General features: G+C 38.5%; 1 protein-coding gene across 2 annotated transcripts in view; it reads left to right on the top strand.

The window, feature by feature from the left end:
• arhgef12a (Rho guanine nucleotide exchange factor (GEF) 12a) overlaps positions 1 to 20366 on the top strand; it is a 75033-nt gene extending 54667 nt beyond the window's left edge. For both annotated transcript variants that reach the window (XM_038299619.1, XM_038299620.1), the window contains 23 exons: positions 1339 to 1380; positions 1966 to 2080; positions 2158 to 2257; positions 4540 to 4737; positions 8311 to 8449; positions 8533 to 8565; positions 8653 to 8804; positions 10473 to 10619; positions 10704 to 10789; positions 12563 to 12688; positions 12776 to 12890; positions 13800 to 13900; positions 14053 to 14130; positions 14263 to 14338; positions 14449 to 14616; positions 17223 to 17310; positions 17405 to 17482; positions 17563 to 17657; positions 17736 to 17942; positions 18019 to 18255; positions 18335 to 18561; positions 18968 to 19037; positions 19137 to 20366. In XM_038299619.1, coding sequence (XP_038155547.1) covers positions 1339 to 1380; positions 1966 to 2080; positions 2158 to 2257; positions 4540 to 4737; positions 8311 to 8449; positions 8533 to 8565; positions 8653 to 8804; positions 10473 to 10619; positions 10704 to 10789; positions 12563 to 12688; positions 12776 to 12890; positions 13800 to 13900; positions 14053 to 14130; positions 14263 to 14338; positions 14449 to 14616; positions 17223 to 17310; positions 17405 to 17482; positions 17563 to 17657; positions 17736 to 17942; positions 18019 to 18255; positions 18335 to 18561; positions 18968 to 19037; positions 19137 to 19147 — 2689 coding nt within the window. In that variant the 3' untranslated portion in view covers positions 19148 to 20366. The remainder of the gene's footprint in view (positions 1 to 1338; positions 1381 to 1965; positions 2081 to 2157; positions 2258 to 4539; positions 4738 to 8310; positions 8450 to 8532; positions 8566 to 8652; positions 8805 to 10472; positions 10620 to 10703; positions 10790 to 12562; positions 12689 to 12775; positions 12891 to 13799; positions 13901 to 14052; positions 14131 to 14262; positions 14339 to 14448; positions 14617 to 17222; positions 17311 to 17404; positions 17483 to 17562; positions 17658 to 17735; positions 17943 to 18018; positions 18256 to 18334; positions 18562 to 18967; positions 19038 to 19136) is intronic.
• Positions 20367 to 21820: the final 1454 nt, after the last annotated feature.

Here is a 21820-nt window from a genome sequence, read left to right as displayed (position 1 = left end):
GATTCCAATAGAGACTGTGAAACAAATTCTTGTTCTACTGTTAAAGTGTGATGGTTTAAAAGCCTCACCCCTCTCCACACAAATTTTTGAAAATGTCAAAGCAGTAAGTGCTGAGAGGCCCTCAGCAGAAGGGCTAATTGTAGGGATCAGTAGTGGGAGTTTAGCTGGGTTTTAGTCAGAACTTGGGAGCAAGCTGAGGCTAGCTTTTTATTATTTTAGCATGGAGAGTAAGTCTGGGGGGAACAATGGTTTGGCCATTGATGGTTCTTGTAAGGTGGAGAATTTTTCCACCCCACTTCCGACTTTGGAGGTTCAGGACGGCTTTGTGGAGCCCAGTGGGGCAAAGCTTTATCAGTTCAAGCTGTTTGCTTCCAGGTGCTGATCCAGAGATGCCTGAAGCCAGTCCTGTCAAAGCAGCATAGGACAGGAAGCCTTGCTATGGGGTCATATGTTCGAGTTATTTGTATTTTTTAATGCAGGTCTATGATGATGAAAGCCTCCACCAGCATGCACCATTTAGAATAATTAGACCCTTCAGGCACTTAGAGCAGCACTTAAATAGTTTCTACACAAAACTATTGTGGAGCTGAAACATATCAGACAAAAAAAAAAAAGCGAAATAAAATATACTATAGATCAAGTGTCTATAGTAAAAAGATTTTTGGGTGAGTTGCATTTCAAATAGAAATTACCATCTGCAGGAAATTAAGAGCATTTATAAGACATTAATAATTCTTCATATTTTCAAGCTAAAATACGGTATAGATTCTTTACCTTACTCCTAGATTAAGGTCCATATGTTCACATATGTGAGCCTTTTATATTTGATAACTGATCATTAATTGAACTTTATTGCTCTCACATCGGAGAAATTTACCTTGCATTTAATCCATCCCCTTGGGGAGCAGTAGGCTGCCATTGTGGGGCGCCCGTGGAGCAGTGCGGGGTTAAGGGTCTCCCTCAGAGACCCAGAGTGGCAGTCTGTGGGAGTGGAGCTCCTTCTCAGAACATCAGGATTCCAAACTCTATGCTCTAACCAATAGACTATTTATCTGCACCTATTCATGTAGTGGAGGTGGGATTTGGAAACATCAGTTCATGTTGTGCACCCAGTTATTGTAAAAGTTGTTTTGTTGTGTAATCATTCTGTCCTGGAAAACAAACTATTAAAGTTAAGGATTATAAAGACATTAATGACATAAAATTCAGAAGATGGGTGAATGGTAAACTTCTGACTGGAAACAAAAAATTTAGATTTAAATTCACATGGTTATTATTAAGCAGATATAATATGTAGTGATGATGTCTTTAAGCTGTTTATTTTCAAACATGTTGCAGATCTTTCGGTTTAACTACTCAGACCACAGAGGAAGACAAATGGTAAGTAATCTCGTTCTGTCACATGTTTAAATGACATATTTCTTAATTAATGGTTGTTTATAGGTTTGTTGTTTCGTTTTTATGAAAAAATGGGTCTTAAACTTAAAAAGTCCTGTACTTCAATGACTTCTGTGACTAAATACTTGGATTTGGCGAAATTATCAGACCTCGGTTAAAAGCAACATGTCTGAAGCAGTAATTCATTAACTTTAGACCATATGTCTATGATGTTTGTCCCAAGGAGACTTAACATCTCTGACACATTCCTTTGTGTCCTCAAATCTTCACTCTGCGCCTCCCACAGTTAACAAATCAGGCCCTGCAGCAGACTCTTAAAGAGAACATGTAATTAATGCAGCATGTTGATATTAAATAATTCAGAAGTGTGACTGATTAAAACACTCTTGTTTCAAATGCCATATGGTCTCAGCACAGCGCAGATGGGTTGTCTGGAAATTGTATGAGAAGGACTGGGGTGACATATGGCATAAGTCACAATATGGATACATGTGCTTTTCACAATTAAGCATCAACTAATTTTTTTTTAACAAGACTCCCAGATTAACTCTTTTTATTTTTTATTAGCACTACGATACAGATTGTTATCTATACATACATGAAGCACCTTGGAGTGAGGGTGAAGGAGCCTCGAAATCTGGAGTCCAAACGGGGTCTGAATCGCCTTTTCCCTAAAATGAAGGTACTACATGTGCGTCCACCATATATAACATTCTTCTCTATCAGCCAAGTGACTATATTTCTTTTTTTTTCGAGAAGCTGCAGAAAAGTATTAAGACAGATAAAGAAGGTGACGTCAAAAAGAAGTTTTTAAATCTTGTACCTCAACGTCGACCCAGCCGTATTGAATCAGCATCCGGTGAGTGTTTCTTTCAGGGTTATCAAAATTATTTAGATCTGCTAAATGCTAGACAAAGAAGGGAGGGACGTTTTAGAAGTTTGTGTTTTTAATTGTCTGGAAATTTTGAAGTGTGCAAGTGTAAAAAAAAAAAAAATGGGAGTCCTTTTTCCTTGCTTTTCTAAGCTTCTAATGTGTAGTGGCAAAGCTCCATTACCCAATTCTGCATTCATTTTTGGCCAAGAATTTGTAAAGTTGAAGGGCAAATTGAACCGATAAGCACATTCTTCTTCAAAACATCCCAAATATCTTTAGTCTCTCTTGCTCAATTTGAGCTTGATTAATCCTGTGAATGCCATCTGAAGAAATTCTGTGAGGAACAAAATGCTTGGTAGAATAATCTGGCAACTCCAGATTATAGCATCACCACCAAATACCGGTTTGGTAGGTTCTTGGCATCAAGGATGCTTTCCTAAATGTGTCTCTTCCTACCCTGAAACACCTTTGCACATGATAAATTTAACCACATTACCTTCTCCCATTGCCCTCAGAATTGAATCTTCTTACTCACTAGCAAGCAGAAACCCTTTTTTCTACTATTCAGGGGTTTTCTTAAGACTACCCAGCTTTTTGGTCCCTTGGACGGCCACAGTAGCCTGGTTCTGTGTTCCCAGGTAAACCATGTTTTAGTGTTCATTGGAACAAAAACACAAGAACTTGTGACAATGTCTATCAAAGAGAAAGTAGCGTTCTTATCTATGGGGAAGAAGTCCTCTACCACCTTGGTTTAAGGCAACTTAGAAAGGAAAAATCCATCACTATAAAAGAAAAATTAGATTTTTAATTTTCACTCCGTTACAAAGACCTCTGCTTTTAAAACGATGTCCTTCAGTCTGATTAAGCATAGAGGATGTATTTGATGAAAACGAACTGTGTTAGATTTAGAAAGAAAATAGAGATATAAAAGCCAGAAAGCAGCATCCAAACGTGGAATTTGCAGCACATGCTGTGGAGGGTGTTAAGCTGCAGGAGGCAAATGGCAAGACATTAGCCCCACATTTGAACCTTGTTTACAAATAGCTCTTTCAGACGAGCAATGACAAAATCATACCTCTTTCAGACGAACAATGACTATAATCATCTTAATTAGGCCCTATCGACACATTTATGGGGTTAGGTGTGTAGCCGCAAAAATATTTTGTCATTGAAGCTATGTATCCAAATGGAGTCTGCATTTTAGGAGAACATTATCAGTTATTTTTGGAACCGGGGCAGAGTGCAAATATGCCATTGTCATGTTTCACTCTATAAAAATGATGCCATTCTATAATGACATTGTAGCTCAGTCCATCTCTATAACCTGCATTCGCCTCTTCACCACCATGTCACAGCTTCTGTGCATGCCAATTGTTTTGGTAAATGGTTTGGGTGTGATTCTGTGTTATAGCGCCACCAAGGGCATGACATATGCACTACATCGTCTTCGTTGATGCTGTGTACCCAGTGCAAAAACAAATAAGTAAAAATGTCTTAAAATGAGTGATTTTGAGTAGATCTGCCAATCAAATTTGTTTATTTACACTTAAATTAAGATAATTGGATATTATGGATAAAAAATAACACAATACAGTTTATTTTTCTTATTTCAAATGTAGATAGTATTATTCCATTGGAAAAGAGTCAAACTTACCTCTTTAATTCAAGACAACATTCACTTATTTCAAGAAAAATTGACTTACTTAGATTTACTGCTTTTGCAGTGGCCCTTGAGTGGATCCAACCTGTTCTAAGTTTTTTTTTTTTTTTTTTAATACACTGTGTTCACCTTTGTGTTGCTTGGCCTAAATTACATAACGGCTTAAAATAACAAGCTTAATGTTTTAGAGTGGCTATCACAAAGTGTTGAAATGTATCCCATAGGAAATACACTAGAGGGGTTGTATAATGTGTGATGTTCTGTAGACTTTTCTAAATTTCTGTAGACTATTGAGGAAAATTGTGGAAGGAAGCCAACAGCATTTGAGCCAAATCATTACATTAAAAAGCAGCATGATAATTGTAATATATTTTATTTAAATTTCAGAAAGAAAAATTTCTCTACTCAAACTTTGATTTAACAAATTGAAATAATTTAACTAACTGGCCCACAACTGGAAATGTGTAATATTATTTAATGATCATAAGAAAAAAAAAGAATCTGTGTAGCTTTTAAAAACTATTCATATTTTTTTGGTGTTGGCTGTAAAATGGCTAAAAAGAACACTCTTATTTACATTTTCTTTTTTTTTACAACCCTAACACAGCAGGTAAAGCCCCAGACAATCGCCCCAAGCCTCAGAAACAGCTCTCCCAGCCGACATTGGGGGCAGTCGATCAAATGGATGGCAGTCGACTGAGGGGCAGCCAGTCCACTGAGGGCCCAGAACTCACTCATTCCCTGTCTGTCTCATCTACAAGTAGCACCACGCACAGTGTTGACACAAGCAGAGATGCTGATAATGGTAAGCTTAACTTATTTATTAGAATAATAAAGATTAATCGTCTTTATTTATTAAGAATAAAACATCCTTCACTTTTGAAAAGTCTGAAATATTTAAAACCAGTTTTTAAGACATTTCTATGACTCTTCCGAAAGGCTTTCGATAATCATTTATTTAAAATATAGCTAATTATTAAGTATGTAAGCACTAGAGTTTTCCAAAGTATCTATACTCTGACAACTATCAATACTTAAATGCTGTATCTGGATGCAGTACTAATTTGGAATGTTGTCAGTCCTAAATACAGATGTTTGTATATATTTTTTAATATTGTTGCTTTTAGATTTCTGGAATATTTGCACATTATTAGACTAATAACTGAAACAACCTTTAAATGTTGTCAGATTCTGTTGTATTTTTGGTGATTTAATTAGCATTTATATGCACATGTATTTAACTTAAGCATGTTTAATGTTGAGATTGGATGAGTTTTTTATGTTAATTAACATATTTTTGTGCCTTTCACTACTTAGCATTTCTTATCCCCATGATATTAAACATTGTATTGGGTATTGAATATTTTCCAGGGTATCGATATTGAGTGTTTACTTTTAGTATTGTGACAACCCAAAAAGCAGCATTTGCCCTCATATGGAAATGTTTCCATTAAGGTGGCATAAGTCTGGTATAAGGTTAACAGTTTACATTGTCTTTCGTAGTTCACTGGTCTGATGAAATGCTCTAATTGGGCTTACCTGCAGAGCTTAATAGGCTGCTCCAGTCAGATAAATACTGACCAGTACCAACCACATGTTGTATAAGAAACTTTTGATTTATTATCCAACACCAGAGTTGTCAAGTAACAAAGTACAAATACTTTGTTACTGTACTTAAGTACACTTTTTAGGTATCTATACTTAACTCCATTACTTATTTTTCGTCCTACTTCTGACTTCTACTCATTACATTTTCACACAAGTATCCATACTTTCTTTTCCTTACATTTTTAAAACAAATCTTACTTGTTAGTCTTGCTTCGGTTTAATGTTTATAAATATTTATTTCATGTCATGTTGGCCATCATCTAGTGAAGTCACATCTAGTGAAAACTAGTGTAATTGGATGAGTCATATAAGGCAAACACTCATTGGTTGGCTAAAGGAAATCATCAGAAGCAAGCAGGTGTTCTTCAAACTGCAAACGTGAATGCCATGCTACAATGTTGGATTCAGAAAAAGATGCCAAAATGTCTGAAAGGTCGGACACAGGCGAGAGCGTTTCGGAAATGGAGGCGGAGACCAACAGGACCTCCCTCATCTTTGGCCCTATCTCAAAGGAATTTTACGAAATAGTTGAAAAAATTTAGCTTTCAATTCATATAGTGGCATCTGGCTGTTTTTTTTAAAGGTTACTTTATAATTTTATAATTTAAGTAGTTTTTGGAGCACATACTTTTTCACTTTTACTTGAGTAAAGAGGTCAAGTTAATACTTCAACTTTTACCAGAGTGTTTTTAATCTACACTATCTATACTGCTACTTATGTAACAAATGTGTATTTTTGACACCACTGTCCAACACTAATAAATATTTTTATTACTCACAATAAAGCTACATTTTACAATCTTTAGAAGAAAGACACTATCATGATTTGAAAACCACATAATAAATTAGTCATTAAAAATAATCAAAAACTTGAATGTGAGTAATATATGGTGCTTCTTTAAGTATCTTAGATTTGTTTAGTCTCGATGAACATCACAAACATAATTGTAAGTGAGACAAAGATATAAGGTTTTCTATAGTTCATGAATTGACCAGCATGAGCTGCCACAGATTTTGCTTTAGATTTAGGTCTCTACTTTATCGTTGCCATTCTATTCTGTTTTGATTTGTATTTAACTCCATCCACTTCTTATCAAGTCTCACTAGCTTATTTTCTGAAGATTTATCCTCCCAGCACAATGTGGGGATAGCTTTTTACCATTTATTGTAGGAATAGTGTACTCAGTCTTCTGGTTGAGCTATCGGCCTGATCTCTATGAGATGCTCAAAACATTGATTTAGCTGTATCAGTTTATAAAAAAAAAAAGTCTTCATCCACTTCATTGTTAATCATTGTATCGGTCCTCTTCTTGCATCCCTCTATTAGACTTTAGGAAATATTATGAAAGACTTTTAGAGGTGTGAACATATTCTTCTACCTTTAAAAAAGTGTTCTGCTGGATTAACACTAGACTGTTTATTCAACACATTTTAACATGTTTATACAGCTGTTTTCTGGTGATTTAACAGGATTAGCTTAAAGGTGTAGTAGAGATTGCAATGTAAAACAAAATAATACATTTAAGCTTTATATCTATCTTACAACCTTCTGGTGCCCCTCTGCTCTCTGTCTTTTATAAAATATAAATAAGTTGTCCTATTCTAATGAAAACAAATCAAAAGCTGGCATATTAACAATTCTACTAAAATACTTAAAACCCTTTGACGACAGCAGTTAATGATAGTAATTTGAGTTCATGTTAGCCACCAGTCTTTCTTCTTTGTAGTCCTAGGGAGCAGTTTGACTCCGGCCCTCCACGCATCTCTTCTAAAGTCTCTCCTTTGATACACACAGGCTCTATCCCACCTAATGTTTTAACCCAGTGCTTCTGTCTTTCTTTTTTGCGGATCCACTGTGGGTTTGAAAAATAATTCTTAATTGACATCAATGAACGCAGGGAGGCTTTGTCCCTAGCGGGATATTTTCACCTTCCGATTCAATAGTTTGAATATAAATTTTGTCGAAGTTAGAGTACAGAGTGCAATAAAAAATGAAGTCTCATTTATAATATCAGTGTTTGTTTCATAGCATGTATAGTTTTTAAAAGCAAATTAAATGTACTTAGATGGGTGGACCTGCATGACTAGAACAGATTTCAAGTTTACTGTTCTGATTACTTCTGTTTAGAGGACAGTTGAAAGAAATGTAAGTGGTAAAGTTATATAGCATCATTTTCAGCAAGCAATTGTTCAACTGCTAAAGCCATTACACGTAACTGTTTATGTTGAGTCAGTCCAAACATTATGGAACACTGTTATGGAGTTTGCTGACAGAGAGTGCTCCTGCATGTAGCTGGGGGAATGTACATCTCTGGTTATGTGTCCCTGTTTGTGATTAATTAAAATTAGTTAAACACTTTAAATGAAATAATGTTACTACTGTGTAATGAGCCTCATAACTCCAGGAGTTTATGCCTGTGAGAAAGAGCTTTAGGTAATCTCAGTTGTATGTTGTTCCTTTTACAGGGAAGTCAATGCTGAATGTAATTGACAGAATTAATATTTTCACCGAGGTTAGCTGAAAAGTAAGAAATGGGTTCGTATGAAAATTTGGTTAAATAATGTCATCATCAGTGATTGTTTTTTTATGTTTAATGTTTTTTAAACAGTGTCAGCAACCTTTTTGTTGTTTAAGTTACCTTTCCATGTGAGCGCCTTGAAAAGTCCAAGTTAAGGAAAAGCTAATTTGTTTAATAGATTTCAGAAAGTGGTTTTAGTATGGACTCTAACATTTTGCTGGTTTATTAATGAGATTAAATGTGTGTTTTAGGTGGGACTCCAACATCAGCCCCCTCCCGGTTGAGTGATGGCCTACAGCCGGATCCTCTGGATCGATTAGCATATTCTGCTTTACACATGGAGCCTTATAGCTTGGAGCAGTTACAAGAGGATGACAGAGAAAATGATAGGTATGTTAACATGTGTAAGAATTAAGAAAGAATTATAGATGTTTTTTTTTTGTCACTGATTTATTTAATTACTTGTTCCTTAGAGCTCATGACGGAACACCAAAGGCAGTTAGAAGGTGAGTGTAGCAGATCTGTATGACTTTTGTGCCTTGAATTAATCTGAAAATTAAAGAGAGAAATAAAAATATACCGCTTTCTTCTAGGCTTGAGGGTTTGGGTGTGGGTGATGTCCAGAGTGAGGATGATCAGGGTACCGACTCAGAACTTGATCCCCCCAACTGGCAGCAGCTGGTGGGACGAGAGATCCTTGCAGGGCTCCAGCCTCAAGAGATTAAGAGACAGGAAGTTATAAATGGTGGGTACATTAAGTGCTTTTACAGAAGTATTTATATCATGTGGCCCTGTTCATATTTGGTTAACAAACTTTGATGCATTTTATTTGGTTTTCATTTATTACACTAAGGCCTCCCAAACCTGCAGCTCTAAAACCACCTTCCTCTATGGCCGTTACATAAACAATGAGTTTATTCTATTATTAAGGCAATAATGGGGGGATATTCAGAAAATCTCAACAGAGGGGTTCCATTTTCTTTTAAAATGTCATTACATAAATTTTTATTCTCTAATAAATATTATATAATGGGGATGGTTTATATCCATCTCCCCAACTTGGCCGTCAAATGGAGTTCAACCTTGTGGAGGAAAGAGTCACATTCCCTGCACTTTCAGGAAGAGGGGAATCCCCTCTTGGGGTTTTTAAGCATTTTGCTGGGGGACTTCAACATCCATATCGGAAATCACAGTGACACTCAAAGGGGTGAGATAATGAGGAACAGACCCCCAGTTATAACCTATGTTGCGTTTTATCATTGGTTCTCTGTGAAAGTCATGGATTTTCTATAATAAACAGCATGTTCAGGCATAAGAATGTCCATTGAAGCACTTTGCACCAGGGCACCCTAGGCCAGAGGTTGATGAATGACTTTATAGTTGTATCTTCTGACCTTTGCTGTGTGTCTTGGACATTTGGGTGGAGAGGGGCGGAGCTGTTCTCCAATACCATCTAGCGGTGAGTTGGATAGGCTGAAAGAGGAGGAAGCTGGACAGAATCGGCAAATCCAAGCAAATAGCTAGGGTCTGCTGGGTAAATCTGGTGGAGCCCTTGGTTGGGGACCTATTCACCTACCAACTCCAGGATAGCTTCCCTTAGGAAAGGCTTGGGACATTAAATTCGAGTGAACCATCTTCTCTGCCTCCATTGTCGATTCGACTGCCTATAGCTGTGGTCATTTGGGCTGCAGTGCCTGTTGCTTGTGGGACTCCTGAGGCAGCAAGCATGTGTCGTGAAGCCAAGCATGCCACTGCTGAGAACTTCAGCCTTAAAGCAATTCTGGCAAAGGGGAAGTAGAGCTTCCCTAACACTTTAAGTGGAAGCAGAAGCTGCTGACCTTGACTGAGGACATTGTTGGACTGTAGAGGGAATACTTTGAGGATTTCCTCAGTGCAGTTGACATGCCTTACCTGGCAGAGGCAGAGACTGGGTGCTTGGAGTAGGACTCACCCGGGCTGAGGTCACCGAGGTGGCCAGAAAACTCCATGGCAGAAAGGCTTTGGGGTTGAATGAGATCCGCCTTGACTACGCCAGGTCTCTGGATGTTTTTGGACTGTTTTGGCTGACATGCACTTTCACCATTGCATGATGGTCAGGGCGTTCCAAGTTTACATACCACCTCTGTACGGATCAGGAATTTGGCTGGCATTGCCGACATTAAGTCGGACCTGTTGCCATTGTTCCTTGGACTTATGCATTATCTGATTTATAATTTATCTTCCACCTAACACTTTTCTAAGTTTGTGTTAGCATTGCAACAAAATGTAAGCTCAAGAGGTATAAATACTTCTGGGAGTCATTTTAAGACATTGAATATGAAAATGGTGCACATTTACTCCTAATTACCCACCAAAGCATTACGTTGAAGTGTCTATGCCATCATCCGCCTAACTCCTGTCTTTCTCTCCACAGAGTTGTTTTACACAGAGCGTGCACATGTACGGATGCTGAGAGTTTTGGACCATGTTTTCTACCAGAAGCTTTCCAAAGATGCAATCCTTCCTCCTGCTGACATCAAGAACATCTTCACTAACCTGGAAGAGGTTCTACAGCTGCATGGTACGCTCTAAAATAGAAACACCTGCTGTATTATCACTTTGATTTATAAAGAATCCCACTTAGCTGATTGTCTTTGAATTTCAGTTTCAATATTTGAGCGAATGATGGCCGTTCGAAAGAGAAATGAGTCTTCAGTAATTGATCTGAAAGGCGATGACTTGCTCTCATGGGTGAGTACAGAAATTAAGTTAGAACTATGTTGTCTTTATTCATCCTCATTGAAATTCTTGTTTATACCATGTAAACATTCACTTTATATATTTGAAAGTTTTTAGGTGTTGTTATGGCATCATTTTAACCTTTAGCATCTGTTATGACACATTTGATTTAGGTCATATCTAGGCAGAGCAATGTATTCCAAAAGGTTCTGGTTAGGTTAGAGGTACCAATATAATGACACAGCTGCAATATCCACTACATATGGACCATCTAGACACTGGAGTATTTGCATATGCAAGCCAACTCTGCCTGTTTTTTCATGCTGTTTATATGCTATGCCTTAGGTTGCCTTAGGTTTGGATTTTGACTCTGTCTTGACTTAAGTGTGCTTCACTGTAGAACAGACCGTTGTTGCTCTGGTTGTAACTTTAGGGTAGTTGTCCTGTTGGAAGAACAATCTTATCTCAGGATCACAGGCCTCCTGTCCCTGCTAAAGAAATACATCCTCCAATCATGATACTTCCACCACCAGATGCATGACTAATGTTGGCCCTTAGAAAAACATGAGCTGTTGATCTCAACAGATCTTCCATGGCCTGCCTCTGGGCTAAGTCTCTGATTTACATAAGCCCCATTTACACTACCCTTGAAAAACCGATCCAGGCCCAGACCGGTCCGAGCTTGGATCGGTAACCAGGCCAAGCTCAGTTTTGACGACCGTTCACACGTCACACTTATCTCGGTTATCTCGACTCCTCGCCTCATAGTGACGATGTGCGGTATTACTGCTAGGATTGAAGGAGGGACTCAAGCAGCTGGTGGCGGTAATGCACCAAACGCTGTTTGTCAACCGCCGTAAAACCCAAGAAGAAGAAGACGAAGGAGGAGGGAATCAAGCAAATCAAAATGGCGGCGCCCGTCACATTCAGAAAGTTATGCTTGATTATTATTGCTGTACTTCCGTGTTTGCGGTGGGTCAGGCGAAGACGGCAACCTTGCGCAGATGTACTTCAATGGAGTGGGAATCGGCATGTTCAGCCAGTCGGCGATGACGCGTTCTGCTCATGCGCTCTTGTTATCAGAGAACCGAGCCAGGAAAAAACCGAGCCGAACCCACCTCGGGAACTGGTCTGCAGTTAGCGCGGTCCGGTTATGTCTATCTCGGTTCAGTTCAGGTTGTTTCCGTTCACACACGACAAGTTATCTCAGTTACTGAGCTCGGACCGGTCTCGGCTCAGTTTTTTAAGGGTAGTGTAAACGGGGTAATATAAAGAGAAAAGTGGGGTAAATATAGATGCAACCCAGATTTACAACATAGAAACCCTTCAGCTTTGCAAATATCTTCTACTTTGTGTTGTTCTGTCATAGTAAAGTTCATTAAGGGACTGTGAAAAAAAATTCTCTCAAACAACTCCAACAGAAACAAACCCATAAGTCAAAAGGAACTGCCTCATTTCACAGTAAATGGGCATGTCAGAAGATGCCCTAGATTTGGCTGACATCTACACAGCTCAGTATCATGCTCAGACAAATTTGATGTGAGGTAACCAAATATCCAATGGCAGGCTTGTTTGAATCCTCTCTCTGGGGAGATAAGGAAGCTAAATGGTCCCCCAAGGTCTGAGCATTGATCTAGTCCACATTAGAACTTAAGCTGTCTGTGCAAAGAGAGCATAAAAGTCATGCTTTGGAGTCAGCTACTCATGGAAGAGATTTCCAGTACAAATCGTTCTGACCACCAGTCTCCATCTCTGCTCTCCTGTGTTGGATTATGGTGTTAACAGTTCAGCGGTGCCGAAGAGGAGAAGATCAAGCAGGCAGTGGGGACGTTTTGCAGTAACCAGCCGTTTGCACTGGAGATCATCAAGACCAAGCAGAAGAAAGACTCAAGGTTCACCTCATTCATTCAGGTACGTGTGATATTTCCCATCATATCGCTACTATGGAATACATTTAACTGGGTAGGGATCCCTGACTTTTAGTATTTTTGTTTTTAGGAGGCTGAGAGTAACAGACAGTGTCGCCGACTGCAGCTAAAGGACATCATTCCTGTAGAAATGTTGCGGCTCACCAAGTACCCCCTGCTGCTAGACAACATAGTCAAGTACACAGGTGGAGTACTGCTGACCAACGAGCCAGCTTTTTTTTCCAAGTCCTGTGTGTTTGTGAGGCAATTTTCCTCACTCAGGTTGCTTTAATGAGTTGGTTTACCTGATTACAGCTGTTTTTTTTCTTTGATAAGTTTGACTTCAATATTTTATATCAAGTCAACACAGCACACACAAATCACTAGACTGTATATGTAAAATATATATAAATTGGCACAAGAAAAAGGTGTTATTTGAGATCTGCTAAGAATTTCCAAGATTAAAAATCACACTAAATGTTACTTAAGATAATAAATCCAGAGAAATCCAATTAATACTGATAGAAGTAAACATCTGAAATTATTTATGACTGATCCCGATTTTAATAAATCACCAAGCAGGGTTTAATATTTAAAGTTTGACCACTCATGAATGTGTTTATTGTACTTTCTCTTTGCATATAAGTTTATTTAAATGTCCTATTTTATGTCTCATCCTATTTGAATAACTCACAAAAATAAGCGCAAAAGAAATTAGTGTTTAAAACACCATTAATATTGAGAACCAGCTCTAGACCTTCAGAGGATCAGCAATAGATAATACTGTGTGCTGCAACATACTGACTATTAATGAATTACTGAGACTAATGGGAAGATTATTATTTTAATGGTTCTGGAGAGTGAGTTCACATTTCCGGAAATGTGGCACTCATTATTTAAGCTGTCCTCTATTCTTAACAGGAGCTCGGGTCTCACACCAGGAGAAAGCCTTAATGATAAAGGATGACCAGCTCTTACAGGAGCATAATGCCTCCCATGCTTTATCATAATTTTTAAGAATTATAGGGCGTTAATGGACACAGGAAGTATCAATTTGTCCGACAGCTCCCCCAGGAACCAGAATCCTCACTCCTTGATGTCTTAATATTTTTCAGATGATCCAGTGGAGAAGTATAAAGTTAAGCAGGCAGCTGATTGCTGTAGAAAGATCCTCAGTCACGTCAACCAGGCTTTAAAAGAGTCTGAGGACAAACAGGTGGGTTGTTTAGTTATTATTATCATGTTAGGTGTCCTTGAAGCCTTTTAGATTCTGCAGCAGAAGCAGCATCCGTCTTAGAAATAATATTTTCTCTATTTTTGTTTCTTTCTCTTATTTTATCCCGTTTTTGTTTGTTTTTTTTCCTATAGAGATTAGAGGACTATCAGAGGAGATTGGACCTCTCCTCTCTAAAGCAGACAGATAACCCTATGATCCTTGAGCTAAAGGTGAGCATTCGCTTCACTTTATATGCATTTGTTTGCTGTCCACCTACATGCGCTCTCTAGAACATTTGCACTGTAAAGTACTCAGAACTCATTCCTAAGATCTCTTTCTTTTTCCTGCTTTTCATCCATCAGAACCTGGATTTGACCAAGAAGACGCTGATTCACGAGGGCTCTCTAACATGGAAAATGAATAAGGACAAGACTATTGGTCTGCTCTGATTGCTTTCTTGAGATATAAATATTAATGTATCCCTCATAGATCACATCTTCTGTTCACCATTGCTTGTGTTTGAAAGTGATCCTTTCTTTTACTTTTAGAGCTGTACACGCTCCTCCTGGAGGATATTCTTGTTCTGCTACAGAAACAAGATGAGCGTCTGATCCTCAAGTGCCACAGCAAAATCCTGGCGGGCACCTCAGATACAAAACATATCTTCAGCCCCATCATTAAGCTCAACACTGTTCTGGTGCGCTCTGTGGCCACAGGTCAGTTTACAATTTCTGCTACTGAAACCTGAAGGTATAGTTCTCTGATTTAGTATTGGACCCTGTCTTTAGAGATCATCATCTACTGGCTTTGGCTTATGTCGGTTGAACCTTTTCGTAATAATGTATGTTATTGGGACTATTTTTGAGTATTTTTGCTTGATTGAAGTATGTATGAATATATATATATATATATATTAGTGCTGTCAATCGATTAAATTTTTTTAATCGCGATTAATCGCATCAATGCCTGAGTTAACTCGCGATTAATCGCATTTTAATCGCAAATTTTTTTTCTGATTGAAAATCATTTAAATACTCTGGATGACATACAAAAAATACATACAGGCTAGGTTTGTGCCAATGTTCTTTTTTTTTAAATGAGAACAGGTCACAGATACTGATTTATGCCATAGAAACATATGGCAAGAAGATGGGGAGGCATGTAGCAAAAAATAACAAATATGTAGCCAAAAAAAGGCCCTGAAAACAGGCTGATGTAAAAGACAGTCTTTACAGTTAATACAGTCTTTTGAACAAAGACAAGCATTTTACCCTGCTGCTATAAAATGCAGTACAGTTAACATTAGATGTTAATTAACCAAGATAATAATGAACAATTTTCAATCAATACATCAAAATCAATAGACCGACATCACTAGATGGAGGTAGTCTATGAAAGTTACTTTTCAGACTCTTAACAAAAATGAGAACACACACACACCCACCCACCCACACACACACACACACACACACCCGATACCGACCTGTTGCGTACACAGACAGCAAGCGTGCCGTAGCAGATTCCATTTCACCTCAGTAATCTGTTTTCTCAGCGTATTTCAGGTTGCTACTAGGCACCAGACACTCAACTTGTTTGTTGGTGGTGGGGCTTAAAGAAAAGGCACTAGCGTCACCCAGTGTATGAGCGTCTTTTTTCCTTGAGGAGCTCCGCTCTTGAAGCCTATGAGAAATGCATAGACTGGGGGAAAATAGCCCCGCCTTCCCGCAGGCTGCAGCGGGATGTACTTGGAAAATTGTACCATAAAACCCCATAGCGTTAATCTCACGTTAAAAAAATTATCGCCGTTAAAATGGCCTCGCGTTAAGGCGATAATAACGCAATAATTTTGACACCACTAATATATATATATATATATATATATATATATATATATATCGAGCGGATCGAGCTTGGATCGGTTAGCCGTGCTGTGCTTGGTCCTTACGACCATTCACGCTAGCACGGTTCCTCGCCTCCTATCGGCGGTCCACTATACTACAACTCTAAAGGCGGGAATTAAGCAAACAAAATGGCTGTGCCCATAACATTTAGGAACTCATGTGCCTTACAGTGTCCTCCGCCGAAATTTCAATGATAGCCTCAGTCTTGGCATCATCCCATGCCGCACCACACTCTTTTGATGCCATTTATTGTTAATAGGCTGAGAAGAGGTTTGTGTTGTGAACAGGTGAAGAGAGCTGTGAGTTGCAAAGCTGGACATGCCAGAAAACCCGCAAATGATTCAGCTGATTGTAAATGGGAGATGACGGTCTGCTCATGCACTCTTTGTTATCAGAGAATGGAGCCACAACTGAATCGTACCGAGCCCGATTGTGAGCCCTACTGTTGAACTACTAGATTTAGAGTTGTTCAGTTGTGTTTGCCATGGTTCAATTCAATTGCTTTCCATTTACATTTATCAGTTATCTTGGTTACCGTGCTCGGCCTGTTGTTGGCATGGTTTCAAAAGGCTAGTGTAAATGGGGCTAGTCTTAGTGTTGGTATAGTATCTTGCCTTTAGGCCAGGATATGTTCATGTCTGCCTGGTTCCTCGTGCCCTTACAAGGGAGCGGTTTGCATCTATTTATTTTTACGTTTAAATTCATATTACAAACAAGGTCATTTTATTTACTAAATCAAGTTTTCGGGTAACTTTAAAAAGAAGTTTGATTTTATTTAATTGGAGGTAATGGGGCTAATTGTAAAAGCATATTTTAAAGCAATCCTGTTGCAATATATTGAGGCTTGTGGTTGAAAAAAAATGATTTACTTAAGGTTCTTAGGTATGTACATTAACCTCTTAAAACCCACCTGGTCGCCGGCATAAAAAGAATACAATTCCACCGGTAAAATTTTTACCAGCAGGTAGAGCCATTGCACGCAGCTGCAAGCTGACACCAAAAGTTCCATACCCCACAGCTCTGGAACTGTTATAGCTAGAGGTCTGAAATTGTCTGCATTGGTGGTTGACATGATGTAGAACAAATTTAATACAATAAAACCTGCATTTTCTCAAGAATGTCTTTATTACTGCTGTACAAAAAATACCTATAATTTCCGAGAATAAAAAAACAACAACTTTGAGTCATGTTTGAACTAATGCAGGTTGGTCTGTGTTCTAGTCACCCAATTTTAATTTATATATAAGGGAAACTAGAGGGTGTTGGCTTTCAAATAATGTATTGCACATTTTATTTGGGCTTACAGTTCCTAAGTTATTTGCTTTTCCATTTGGGTATGCTAAATAGGTGAAGATACCCAAAATGAGGTGGATGTTAAGAGGTTAAAACCCTCTCCTTAAAGTCTTTCTCTTTCCTGGCAGACAACAAGTCCTTCTTCGTTCTCTCCATGTCTGACAACGGCGCACAAATCTACGAGTTAATGGCGCCCACGGTCTCAGATCAAAAAACGTGAGAACAGTTTCCTTCCTGTTGATCAAGTTGACTTTTTTGCACCAGTTGTTTATCGAACTAAAGCTGTTTGTTTTTTCTTCTTCTACACAAGATGGCAAGCTCTGATCTCACAAAGAGCGGATCATATGAAAGTCAAACCTCACAGCATCATACCGTTACCTCAGACTGAGTAGGCTTCATTGCTCTATAATATAGTCATGGCTCAAGGTTTCAGCTTGTCTCTAAGTTACTTTTCTATGCTTTTGTTAGTGGAGAGAGAGACGGAGTGGAGATCATTACAGCAGGCGTTTCCAGACTGAGCAGAGAACGAGACCGCACATCCACTGGCAGCACGCAGTCCACAGGTAACTCAACCCGCTTGGCTCTAGTGCACCTCCAGATGTTTGGATTTCCCCCCGATAACTGGATTCCTTCATTTTTAGACATAGAGAGCAGCCCAGCTTCTAGAAGTGCACTGCAGAGTACCCTGCCTGGTGGTAACCCATTTGAGGAATTGAGGGCAGATGGGGAGGAAGAGGAAGAAGAAGGTTTTTTGGAACCAGAGATCCCTTTTCAAGTATCGGAAGCTGACAGAGAAGGAGACTCATTTGACGTGTTTCCCTCAAGGGCTGACGAAGCACTAAAAACACGTAAGTGTATCGAATTCATTGTGTACAAGCACATAACTATAAAGATTGAGTTATTAATTATTCCCTGTTTCCTCAGTGGCTGCATTAAAACAAGTCCTGGTGAACCAGTTGATGTCCCAGGAAGCTGCACAGCAAACCAAACGTTCCACAGGAGTCCGTCTCCTCAGGACCACCTCTTTGAGGACCCCGACAGATAACCGCACAAAGGTGATGGTTCACAACGGCTCTGAAAACAGCAGCTCTAAAGCAGAAGACCTGGCTCAGGACCTGGGATCAGGAGACACTGGATTCTTTGATTCTCCTGAAGAGGATGGTACGGGCAGGAAATTGGAGCAACATTTCAAGTGTGCCGGAAAGATCTTTCTAATCCCTTCTTTTGATTCCGCCTGCAGCATGTTTAGTCCTGGAGGGTTACGGCGGCCAAGGGGAGAGCAACACTGATGACGACATGCTGGGATCAACCCCAGGGAAACAGCTGAGAACCTCCCAAGGCTGTGCTGCCGACTCTGGCATCAATTTGAGATTTTCTTCCACATCACAGTTCGGCAGTCTCTCCACTTTCAGCAGACAGGTGTTGTCTCACCTTAGAAATCTTCAGACCAACCTCAGCTATTTAAAGGTACTTAATAATACACCTCATTACATTATCTCCAAATCCTTAACTCATTATTTTAATCCGGGCTCTTTCAAAGATTAAAAAATCTATCCTTTGGGTCTGCCTAATAAATGTGAGCGTTTGTTTATGTGGGTATTAAAAAGTACCCCAATAAAAAAAAGTATTTCTATAATCTTATCTTTCCACCCATTTTTGTTTCCCACTAATCTGCCTAACAATTTAATTCATCCATTGATGAAGATAGCCCTCCTTTCCTTTATTCATTTATCAGTCAATCATTCATTTATTAATTATTCAGTCTTTTTCGACCTCAGAAATTAGCTGATAACTATAGGAAGGCTGTTTTAACAGCAGGCTTAAAGACGAACACAAACATTGACTGACATAGCAATCTTTCCCCCTCTTACAGGAGGTCGAGACCAAGTACAATAATCTAATACACCAAAGGACAGAGAGATCAGACACAGATGGAAACAAAGGTATTTGCATTTATCTGTAAATCCTTCACTTCTATTCATTATTTTGTTTTTCCATTTTCTTAATTTTGTTTTATGTTTTTTTAATCTTTTTTTAATCAGATAAAAGATAGTGTGGACGTGAGCGGCGCAGCGTTTGGCTCTGGTTCCATGGAAGAAATACCGGCTCGCCGTCTGTTCTCTCTCCTCCAGTCCTGGACTTTCTGGACGTCCTATAAGCTTGTCCATCGACTGCTGAGCTCTTGTTGTTTTGTTTTTTTCCCATCACCCACAGTCCCTACGGGGAATGATAGACTTAAATGTGGAGCGAACGTTTTCGAAGGGAGAATTCATCTGTGCGGTGCCATGCCATTCCTTTCTCAGCACAAGGCAATCAGGGAAGTGGGATTGCCCTACCCCCCCTAAAAAAAGAAAAAACCTCAACCCCCTTCTATCGTTGAACACCCATCTTTCCCCTCTAAACTCCCGGCAAGAGAGAACTTATACCAAAATGTACAAAGATGTGTGTTTAGAATATATATATATGAAACGCGAACAAGAAAAGGAAAATTTTAAGATAATGTATTAAGATTTTTTTTTTTATTCCCAAGATGTATTTATTTTATTTTTTTTTGTTCTTTTATTTTTCTTTTTTAAGTGTTTCAGATTGCGTGCATGCTTTTGACCATGGTGTTACCGTTTCAGCTGCTTCTCCTGCTTTGGTTACACATGGTTGGCGTGAGTGCACGCTCGCATACCAGCACTCTAGTGTATCTGGATGAGTGGCAGCACTATATTCAGACTGATAGAGGCCAGAGTTGCACTAGTGATGGATAAATCCAGTGTATTAAAACTCATGAACATTGTTAAAAACTTAATATTTAATAGAAATTCTGGTTTGATGTTAACTAGAATGAAGAGTCTGTAGGCTCTGATCTGGTCCTTTTGCATTTCTGTACTGACTTCTTTCTCGTTCCCCTCATCCTTTTCTCTTTTTTTGCATATTACTCCATCCCCCCACCCCTGTAAACTTCTTTGGGTGTCATTACTTTCTTCTTCCAGTGGCTTTCCTGCTTATTTCTCCCTTCCTACAATCTATATGTCATGCTTCCTGTTGTGCCTCTGAATATCTCGCCCTGCTACCCTCTCTTACAAGGAGCAGTCATGCCCTCTTTGTATCAGCTCCTGATAGAAATGCTGCTTTCTCTCTGCTTCTGTTGGAGATACTGATCTGACTGCCCTAAATTCTAATAATGTCATGAAGTTCAACATATAGCGTACAATGATCAAGTTGGAAGGTTATGCATAACTTTACAAAATAAAGTAAAAAATGCCATGAAACGATGACAAAAATTGTCTAAATATTTATTTTTTCATCAGAACTGCCTTATATTGGTGTGATAATGTAGTAATATGTGGTTTTATTTTTCACATTTTGTCACATTAGTTACAAATGGTGTTGAATTTTATTGGGAGATGTGTTACTAACCAGCAGAGTATTGTATAATGGTAGAGTTGAAGACAAAGCGTTGATTCTTTCATTTTAATTGTAGCTTCAACACTTCTGGTTGGTCTCTACCAGCTTTCTGCATCTTGAAATAGTATTTGGGATAATTTTTCATGTCTTGCCACATATCTTTAAGTCCATAAAGGTGTGGATTTGAAAAGGCTGCTCTAATATTTTGAAAACCCTATATATATCTCTGTTTAGTGATAATTTTCCTGTTTTCACTGAAAGCCGATGCCACATTATCAAGTCTTTTTAATGGTCAGAATCCTGCTATATGTATAACTACCTTCCCATCAGCTCTCATTGACCAATTACTGCTAAAAAAAAGTGGACCCGCAGCATTAAGCTGCAACTACCATGCTTTATAGTACAATTTGCGGAACTATTTTTATGTTAATGGTATCGTTTTTTAATAAGTCCACTAGTCTTGTCTTATTAAGTCATCTTTCACATTTTCTGCATCTCCTACAATGCTCCTACTATGTTTTTTCTTACATAGCCCAGGTTTAAACTTAAATTATTTATATACAAATCAGACAACTTCGTATTCTTTATTATAAAATCATAAGAGAAGCTGCTTCAAACTAATTACTCTCTTTTTCCAGATTTGTTTCACAAAGAGGCCGATCAAAATGTATAAAAGTTTATGTTCAAAACATGTAAAGCTACAAGGGATCTGAATACTTTTCAGCCACTAAATTGATTTCATATTTCAAGTACATGTTTCACTCATTGTTACTGATAGATTTTATTTGTTGGATTATTTTAGAATGACACCTTTACTAATGGGAAAATAATCAATCGTGAGAAAGTAATTATGATGTACTGGGTAGCTGTCTTTATAAAGACACCACTGTCAAACATTTTTGAATTATATGCAAAGTTATCAGGAAACATTCAGATAAGCTAATCAAATTTAAATTACAGAGACAAGCTATAATTACTGCGGGCTGCTTTGTCTGGTTTGTCAGGTTGATGATATAGTTTCCCTCGCTCACATGGGGTTTGACACTAGTGTAAAACATATGGTTACAAGTTATAACGTATCAGTACGTGTTTTATCTGCTGTGTTTTTGTATATTATGTATGAGATAACGCAGATAAGTCATATTATATGTAAATTTCTTCATGTCGACTTCTTCATATAACAGTCACGTGGCCAAATATCTATAGTGATATCAGATTAGATTTCCTTATTGTCTGTACATTTTCCAGCAGTAATTGGGTGAGAGATGCGGTGCACCCTCAACCTATCATCTGTCCATCAGTGGGGGAACAGAAACTCATTCAAACAGCC

Source organism: Cyprinodon tularosa, unplaced genomic scaffold (genome assembly GCF_016077235.1).
Source record: "Cyprinodon tularosa strain WSP-4 unplaced genomic scaffold, ASM1607723v1 ctg431, whole genome shotgun sequence".
In the NCBI taxonomy this organism is placed as follows: Eukaryota; Metazoa; Chordata; class Actinopteri; order Cyprinodontiformes; family Cyprinodontidae; genus Cyprinodon; species Cyprinodon tularosa.
The sequence above is the reverse complement of the archived record's forward strand: the minus strand, read 5'-3'. Positions and strand labels throughout refer to the sequence as shown.